Source organism: Oncorhynchus gorbuscha, unplaced genomic scaffold, assembly GCF_021184085.1.
Source record: "Oncorhynchus gorbuscha isolate QuinsamMale2020 ecotype Even-year unplaced genomic scaffold, OgorEven_v1.0 Un_scaffold_4578, whole genome shotgun sequence".
NCBI classification, from domain to species: Eukaryota; Metazoa; Chordata; class Actinopteri; order Salmoniformes; family Salmonidae; genus Oncorhynchus; species Oncorhynchus gorbuscha.
In genome coordinates, this window is record NW_025748564.1 from 1,709 (window position 1) to 11,938 (window position 10,230).

At 44.1% G+C, this 10,230-nt stretch overlaps 1 protein-coding gene across 1 annotated transcript; it reads left to right on the top strand.

The window, feature by feature from the left end:
• The first annotated feature begins 502 nt into the window (after positions 1-502).
• On the top strand, positions 503-6,722 carry LOC124028646 (sialoadhesin-like). Its single transcript, XM_046340654.1, has 12 exons — positions 503-605; positions 883-1,233; positions 1,397-1,615; positions 1,768-2,124; positions 2,539-2,757; positions 3,497-3,823; positions 4,141-4,395; positions 5,016-5,279; positions 5,593-5,689; positions 5,783-5,822; positions 5,977-6,057; positions 6,152-6,722. Exons 1-12 carry the CDS (start codon positions 551-553, stop codon positions 6,194-6,196), a joined length of 2,310 nt encoding a protein of 769 aa, XP_046196610.1. The 5' UTR covers positions 503-550; the 3' UTR covers positions 6,197-6,722.
• Positions 6,723-10,230: the final 3,508 nt, after the last annotated feature.

Here is a 10,230-nt window from a genome sequence, read left to right on the forward strand (position 1 = left end):
TGGTCAGTCTTTAGGCTGCTGTACAGCTTGGTGATAGCAGCTATCATTCAACCTGGTGGGTCAGTCTTTAGGCTGCTGTACAGCTTGACGGACCGTAAACGATGGAACATTTATCCTCCTATATTTGTGGTTCTGAGACTAAAACAGCTTCAGAACAATCAATGTAGAAATACGTGTTTACAGAAATACAGATCTGTTCAATAAGTGGTTGTTGTTGTTGATGATGATGATGATGATGACTATTGTATCCATTAGGAAACAGATTTTGCATCATACAGCATCTCATCTTAAATAGACAGATGTAGACAGACATGCAACACATCACACACATTACATACATAGTGGAATAGACTTACAGACAGACAGTATTCACATATACAACCATATAGCTCAATACAACACAACACAATATGAGCCTGGTTCATTTTCAGTAATGAGGCCCTGGACCCCATTTACAGTTTCTACTTCAATGTATCAGGTGGAGTTATTCACCAGCTATAGAGTGAGTTGTTGTTTATGTTTCTAAGACTGCAGGGTGGGAGATGCAACAATGGTCTTGAGAACAGCAGGAAGTGTGTTGGTGGTCTTTCTCTGGTCTGTAGCAGGTATGGTCTCATTCTTATATTTTAGTTGCTCTGTTTATCAATCTACAGACATTTCTAAAAGGATAAGAATCATAATGTTATTCTGGTGTGTTCTGTTAGGAGTCTCCACTTCACTTTAAATAGTTATCTTTCACACCTCACTGAGTGATGCTTTTCTACAGTTTCCATTCACACTCAGCAACTACAGCAACAAAGTGTGAACAAACCCTACTTTCAGTGTGAGCCAATTGGCCTTGGCTTAATTCTGATACCATTGTGCTGTGTGACTGTGTTTCAGTGGTACTGGGTCAGGATGGCTGGAGTGTTACATACACCACTCAGAGTATCTGTACCTTGAAGGGGTCAACAGTGAAGATGTCCTGCTCTTACACATATCCCAGTGTTTATACAGTCACAACAACCTTCTGGTTCACTAAATATGATGCTATTATGATGAATTATGTTAGTCTGAAGGATGACCCAGACTACAAAGGACATGTGACGTACCGTGAGGATAAAGAGAATGGTCACATCCTGACAATCACAGACCTGAGAGAGAGTGACTCAGCTACATACATGTTCAGATTTACAGATCAGACTGGGAAGTGGAGATATACTGGCAAACCTGGAGTCACTCTGTCTGTTACAGGTACAGTAACATTCAATCTAGTTAAACTGTTGAATTCCATTTAGTTCAGGAACATTGTCTTGGTTTGTGTTTATGTCTGTATAACATAGGATTTCCTCCATCTTTGTATTAGAGTGATAAGTCAGTGATAAAGGGATTTACAGTGAAATTGTTTTTTCTCCAGGTCTTCAGGTGAAGGTGACTGGTGGACATCAGGATAAGACACTGACCTGTATCACCACCTGTACTCTGACTGACAACCCCACCTACATCTGGTACAAGAACGGACAACATCTAGATGAGAGCACCTCCCCCCAGTACAAAGACCCAGTCTCCAGTAACTATGAAGACAGCTACTCCTGTGCTGTAAAAGGCCATGAGTATCTCCTCTCTCCTGCAGTGTGTGAGTGTGAATCTAATATGGAATCTAATACAGCAAGTATACAGAATGTTTGTACTACGTCCTTTTGGTCTCACTGTATAATTTGATGGGGCTTTTATGAAAATAACTGAAAATACAGTATAATGTACTCATGTGATTCCATTATGTTTTAGGTGTCCAGGGTCAGGACTGCAACAGAGTGACTTACACCAAGAGGACAATCTGTGCCTTGAAGGGGTCATCAGTGGACATATCCTGTACTTATTTCATTCTTTATAACATCACATCATCACTCTGGTTTAGTCCTAAACAGAGATCTAGGTGGAGGGATGAGTTGATCCCTGAGGACCTAACCTCAAACCCAGGGTATGCAGGTCGTGTGGAGTATGTTGGAGAGAAGGAGAGAGGTCACTCCACCCTGAGAATCACAGATCTGAGAGAAGAGGACTCTGCTGAGTACAAGTTCATATTCAACACACAGACATCAAGATGGGGACACAGTTTCCCTGGAACAACTCTGACTGTCACAGGTAACACAGGATCATGTTTATACACACAGGATCATGTTTATACATACAGGATCATGTTTATACATACAGGATCATGTTTATACATACAGGATCATGTTTATACATACAGGATTATGTTTATACATACAGGATCATGTTTATACATACAGGATCATGTTTATACACACAGGGTCATGTTTATACATACAGGATCATGTTTATACATACAGGATCATGTTTATACATACAGGATCATGTTTATACACACTGGATCATGTTTATACACACAGGATCATGTTTATACACACAGGATCATGTTTATACATACTGGATCATGTTTATACATACATTTCTATTAGATGTTTAATTATACATGTTTTTATCCATAATACACTATTGGTTTAATGATGTTATTGTCATTTACTCTGTATTCAGACCTGCAGGTGAAGGTGACTCCTGCCACAGAGGCAGGGAAGAGGACACTGACCTGTAGCACCACCTGTACTCTGACTGACAACCCCACCTACATCTGGTACAAGAACGGACACAAAGTAAAGGAGGACACTTCCAGCCTGTACTCAGACTCCTTTAGTGATGCAGACAGTTACTCCTGTGCTGTAAAAGGCCACGAGGATCTCCTCTCTCCTGCAGTGTGTAAGTGTGGACTTTTACATACAACATTTGTTTCAGGTTGTCAGACGATCATCATTTAATTTTCTGTGAATGTGACGTCCACTTCTGCTGTAGTTCCATATGCTTTGCCACGCAGTGTTGAATGGGCTTCAAGATATATAATCAAATTCATGAAAATAGAGTCAATGGATGAATATACTTCTACCAAATACATTTCATTACGTTTCTGTGCCTGTACACCATTGCACTACTTTCTTTGAGCACTGAAGACCCATGAAATAAAACACTGAAGACCCATGAAATAAAACACTGAAGTTTAAAAACTACAAAGCTGAATGATAGTCACTTCCTGGTTACTTTCACAGCATATGATCTAAACATTGTTGATTTAATTTTTTCATTGATATTTGGAGGTGAGGTGCCCTGATTGGTGTCACTCGTTAGTCAGAATGTGTTACAACTGTGGGGTTTTATTTTGTTTGCCTCTTCTTGGGTAAATGTTGTGGGCGCTCATGTCTTTTTGTTCCAGTTGTTGTTGATAGTCCATTTTCAATGGACTCCCCCATGAGTGTCTTTCAGAGCCCACTGGTCTCATTTTTGTCTTTGTCAGTGACTCTTTTATTACTTCCTATTTTTGTTTTGTTTAAATTTTATGTTCTTTAGGTTCTTGCTGGGGAACATAAACATAACAGCATAAGTGTATACAGTAGATATTGTAATTAAGAATTTTATAAAGGTGTTATATTGTCTTGCATTTCAGGTCAGAAGTGTTGGAGTGTGACTTACACCCATCAGAGTATCTGTGCCTTGAAGGGGTCAACAGTGGACATATCCTGCTCTTACACATATCCCAGTTACCATGAGATCAAACAAGCTTTCTGGTTTACTAAATGGTCTGGTATGGAGGCTGAAGATCTGAGCTCAGCACCAGGGTATGAGGGTCATATAGAGTACCTTGGGGATAAGAAGAGTGACTGTACCCTGAGAATCACAGACCTGAGATTGAGTGACTCTGCTCGGTACAGATTCAGATTGATAACATCAGGAGATCAGTTTTCTGGCTCACCTGTCTCCCTGACTGTCACAGGTAATCTGTCACTCATCTCACATCTATGACACATATCTAGATAGCTGTAATGTGAGTGTTGTTTTTTATGTATGCTAATGGGAATGTTGTGTTTTAGTCTGTTTTATTATTGATTCTATGAAACCCTGGAAAACAGTGGAAATGATTACAGAGTTGACTGTCCTGTCTAAATATATCAAATGAATGACCGTAATGACTTTATTTGAGGGCAGTCATGCAGACACTGCAGTGTTATGTAACAGGGAAAAAATATATCATATTTCACATAAGAGGACATATATAGGAGGAGAATAATGATGTGGTTCCTTTTACTCTAGATGTTGTGTTGGAGATGGATCCTACATCTGTGTCAGAGGGGGAGAATGTCACACTGAGATGTAGAACCAACTGTACACTGAACCCCATCACAGTCTACAGTTGGTATAAGAATGGACAGTCTATACCAAACAGCAACACCTCCTCTCCTGTCTATATCCTATTCTCAGTCAGCAGTGGGGATACAGGCAGATACTCCTGTTCTGTAGAAGGACATGAGGATCTCCCCTCTGCTGAAGAGACTCTCACTGTCACATGTAAGTACATTGAGAGTTTTAATGTCCAGTTTGATATACTGACAATGTTGATACTTGAATTTAGAATAGATTGTTTTACACATAAATATATCTATCAATACATATTTTAGTGTGTAACATCCTGTCACTCCCTGACCATAAAGAGCCCTCGGTTCTCTATGGTGTTTAGGTCAGAGCGCGACTAGGGGGGTGTTCTAGTCATTTATTTTCTATGTGGCTGGTTTGTGTGGTTCCCAATTAGAGGCAGCTGGTAATTGTTGCCTCTAATTGGGGATCATATTTAGGAAGCCCTTTCTACCACCTGCTTTGTGGGATATTGTTTTTGAGTGAGTTCATGTTGCACCTCAGTACTGTCGGTCGTTGTTAGTTTCTTGGTTTATTTTAAGTTTCACTAAAAATAAAGATGTAGAACTCCAATCATGCTGCGCCTTGGTCCGTCTCTCCACACGATCGTGACTCATCTATTTCCCTGAATGTGCATTACCACAATGTCATCATTATTTTTTGTGATTCTGTTTCACATTTTCTTTTGCTCTGAATTAATAATTTATTATCATTTATAAATTATTTCAACTAAACACAAATGTTGCTATAAATAAATGCTATGTATTTTACACCAGATGGTCCAAAGAACACCTCAGTGTCAGTCAGTCCCTCTGGTGAAATAGTGGAGGGCAGTTCAGTGACTCTGACCTGCAGCAGTGATGCCAACCCACCTGTGGACAAATACACCTGGTACAAGAAGAACGTAACCTCACCAAAAGCATCAGGACAGAGTTACAGCATCACTAACATCATCTCTGAGGACAGAGGAGAATACTACTGTGAGGCTGAGAATAAATATGGACGTCTCATCTCCTCTTCTGTGTTTGTGGACGTTCAGTGTAAGTTCACCTACTCTTCATCTATTCATTGATAATCACACAGGTCAACAACAATAAATAATAGTTAGCAATTTTAGCACTTATCATACCATATGACATAGTATTAGTAATATTACACACTTATCATACCATATGACATAGAATTAGTACTGTTACACACTTATCATACCATATGACATAGAATTAGTAATATTACACACTTATCATACCATATGACATAGTATTAGTAGGCCTGTATTTAAATAATTGTTTTATTTTCTTCTTCCCTGTTTTTTTCTATGTTAAATCTCCACCTTGCATTTAAAATCTCAAGATACTACAGCATTGTTTCGCTGGGTTCCTGTGATGGGGGTGGGGGCTGTCCTGACTGCTGGAGCTCTTCTTGTCACCATCTACTGCTATATGAAGAGGTGAGCCAGCCATTTACATCTACTGTATTAGTAACATATCAACTTCCACTAGAGGTCAGTAGAGAGCAGAACTCACTCTGTCCCTCATTACAGGAGACACACAGGAGGAAGTGATGACACAGCAGACAGACAGGTAATATTGTCAACAACAAAAGCTATTTCAATCCCAATGCCACAGACAGTAAGTGAATGGATTCATGTATTTGTGCTCTATACAGTATTGAGAGTATTTGTGTTTCTCTCTCGCTCTCTCTCTCTCTCTCCCTCTGTCTCTCTCTCTCTCACAGAGTGTCCATCCTGACCCCAACAGTGACATGTACACATCTCTGAACATGAAGACCAGGTCACCAGAGTATGACACCCTGGCAGTAAGTCTCTTATAATGCAGTCTGTGTGTCCGTGTACATAAACGTGTTAGAGGGAGGGGTTTGTAAAGTTCTCATTCAATGTGTCTCCTTTCAGAATGTGAGGGACTTCGCAGTGACACAGCCCTCAGATACATGCTGAGCTCTCCGATTATGAGAACTTAAGAGAACCACCACAGAACCTGGACAGAAGAGAACCACCACAGAACCTGGACTGAAGAGAACCACCACAGAACCTGGACTGAAGAGAACCAAAACAGAACATGGACTGAAGAGAACCAAAACAGAACATGGACTGAAGAGAATCACCACAGAACCTGGACTGAAGAGCAACAGCATCAAACCAAAGCTAGGCCTCACAATGTTATTCTCTCACTATGATATTGCTTTTTAATCTATAAGCTTTGAGACAATGAGCTTTAACTTTTGAGTTGAGTATCTGGAGCATCAGCATTTGTGGGTTCATTTACAGGCTCAACATGTCAACTGTCTGTAGATTGTATTGCTTATATTTTTTATAGGATTTTGCCAATTCCAGATTTTTATAACATATAAAGTTTTGGCTTGTCTTAGTGACACAAAAATTAATTATATTGACAAGAGATTTTAAATATTTGTATCTCTGGAGTTGTTCCTGATGTGTTAAAATATATTTTACTTTGTATTGCTGTCAGTCATTACTGGTCATTTTATATTTTATATTATGTAATACTATATTGTTCAGTGACATGATATTGCTTGTTTCATTATCAAATAATTAATAATGACATATTTGTAATGATATTCGTCTGTTGTTTGAAGTGAGTCAGACCGAAATGCAGCGTGTAGGTTACTCATGACTTTTAATGAAGAAAATGCTGTACATGAAATAACTGAGAATACAAAACAACAAACGAGTGAAACTAATTACAGCCTATCTGGTGACTAACACAAAGACAGGTACAATCGCCCACGAAATACAACGCGCACTCAAGCTACCTAAATACGGTTCCCAATCCGAGACAACTAGAATCAGCTGACTCCAATTAGGAATCGCCTCAGGCAGCCAAGCCTAACTAGACACACCCCTACTAATACACACTCCCAATTAATACAAACCCCAATACGAAATACAACATATAAACCCATGTCACACCCTGGCCTACCCAAACATATAACAAAAACACAAGATATAATGACCAAGGCGTGACAGAACCCCCCCCTAAGGTGCGGACTCCGGGACGCACCTCAAGAGCATAGGGAGGGTCCGGGTGGGCGTCTGTCCATGGTGGCGGTTCTGGCTCGGGACGTGGACCCCACTCCATAAATGTCCTAGTTCCTCCCCTTCGCGTCTTAGGATAATCCACCTTCTCCGCCGACCATGGCCTAATAGTCCTCACCCTGATCCCCACATAACTGAGGGGCAGCTCGGGACCGAGGGGCAGCTCGGGACCGAGGGGCAGCTCGGGACCGAGGGGCAGCTCGGGACCGAGGGGCAGCTCGGGACAGAGGGGCAGCTCGGGACAGAGGGGCAGCCCGGGACAGAGGGGCAGCCCGGGACAGAGGGGCAGCCCGGGACAGAGGGGCAGCCCGGGACAGAGGGGCAGCCCGGGACAGAGGGGCAGCCCGGTACTGAGGGGAAGCCCGGTACAGAGAGGAAGCCCAGTACTGAAAGGAAGCTCAGTACTGAGAGGAAGCTCAGACAGGTAGTAGGCTCCGGTAAATCCAGGCTGGCTGGTGGATCTGGATGATTCAGGTTGTCTGGCCGATCTAGAAGATCTTGGCAGACTGGCACTTCTGGCGGATCCTGGCAGACTGGCACTTCTGGCGGATCCTGGCAGACTGGTGACGCTGGGCCGACTGGCGGCGCTGGGCAGACAGGAGACTCCGGCAGCGCAGGAGAGGAGAAAGGCTCTGGCTGCGCTGAACAGGCTGGAGACTCCGATAGCACAGGAGGGGAGAAAAGCACTGGCTGTGCTGAACAGGCGATGCGCACTGGACGCGCTGGGCCGACTGGGAGCACTGGTGGCGCTGGACAGACAGGAGACTCAGGCAGCCCAAGAGAGGAGAAAGGCTCTGGCTGCGCTAAACAAGCGGGAGACTCCGGCAGCGCAGGAGGGGAGAAAAGCACGGGCTGCGCTGAACAGGCGAGGCGCACTGGAGGCCTGGTGCGTGGTGCTGGAACTGGTGGTACTGGCGCGAGGACACGCACAGGAAGCCTGATGCGGGGAGCTGCTACCGGAGGACTGGTGTGTAGAGGTGGATCTGGATAGACCGGACCGTGCAGGCGCACTGGAGCTCTTGAGCACCGAGCCTGCCCAAGCTTACCTAGCTCGATGCCCACTCTAGCCCGGCCAATAGGAAGGGCTGGTATGTGTCGCAGCTGGCTCTGCACCCGCACTGGAAACACCGTGCGCTCCATAGCATAACACGGTGCCTGCCCGGTCTCTCTAGCCCAACGGTGAGCACAGGGAGTATGCGCAGGTTTCCTACCTGGCATAACTATTCTCCCTTCTAGCTCCCCCCCAATATTTTTTTGGGGGTGACTTTCCGGTTTCCAACCGCGTCGCCGTGCTGCCTCCTCATACATGCGCCTCTCCGCTTTAGCTGCCTCCTTGGGACAGCGATATTCTCCCGGCTGCTCCCAGGGTCCTTGACCGTCTAATTCCTCCTCCCATGTCCAAATCTCCAAATGATGCATTCTCTCCCATTGCAACTGCTCTTCACAATTAACAGGGAGAGTAGGCTCAGGTCTGTTTCCTGACTCAGCCACTCTCTCTCTGCGCTTTCCCCTGTTACCTTCAGTTTTCGCTCTGTATAGCAATGCTTTCCTTCTCGATTCCATACGTGTATAGCCCTCTTCGCATTGCTGTAGGGAATCCCAGGCGGGCTCCTGCACTCGCTCTGGGTCGGCTGCCCACCTGTCGATTTCTTCCCACTTCGTATAATCCCTGTGAATGGTGGTGGGTGATTCTGTAATGATATTCGTCTGTTGTTTGAAGTGAGTCAGACCGAAATGCAGCGTGTAGGTTACTCATGACTTTTAATGAAGAAAATGCTGTACATGAAATAACTGAGAATACAAAACAACAAACGAGTGAAACTAATTACAGCCTATCTGGTGACTAACACAAAGACAGGTACAATCGCCCACGAAATACAACGCGCACTTAAGCTGCCTAAATACGGTTCCCAATCCGAGACAACTAGAATCAGCTGACTCCAATTAGGAATCGCCTCAGGCAGCCAAGCCTAACTAGACACACCCCTAATAATACACACTCCCAATTAATACAAACCCCAATACGAAATACAACATATAAACCCATGTCACACCCTGGCCTACCCAAACATATAACAAAAACACAAGATATAATGACCAAGGCGTGACAATATTTTAGATACATTGAATACAGTATTAGCATCATGTTGTAAATAAGCTCAAAGGTAGACAATAAAAAGACAACAAATAAATATATTATTTTGTTAATTGACATCTAATCATAACTACATCCATTCAGCTTGTTTCTTGTATTTCTGCCCATTGGACACATGAGGGGGCCACTGAACCACATACCTATGAGTGGCTAGGGACACACACACACACACACACACACACACACACACACACACACACACACACACACACACACACACACACACACACACACACACACACACACACACACACACACACACACACACACACACACACACACACACACACACACTGTGTGCTGTAATGGATTTATTCTGACCATGGTCCCCTCCCTTCCTCTGGTCCTACTCTCCTCTGGACCCTGACCACCCTCCCACTGACAACCCAGACTACCCTGACCACCAAGACTACCTGACCACCCTGACCACCCTGACCCACTGAACACCCAGACTACCCTGACCACCCAGACTACCCTGACCACCCAGACTAACCTGACCACCCTGACTACCCAGACCACCCTGACTACCCTGACCACCCTGACTACCCTGACCACCCTGACTACCCTGAACACCCTGACCACCCAGACTACCCTGACTACCCAGACCACCCTGACTACCCTGACCACCCTGACCACCCTGACCACCCTGAACACCCAGACTACCCTGACCACCCTGACTACCCTGACCACCCAGACTACCCTGACCACCCTGACTACCCTGACCACCCTGACCACCCTGACCACCCTGACTACCCTGACC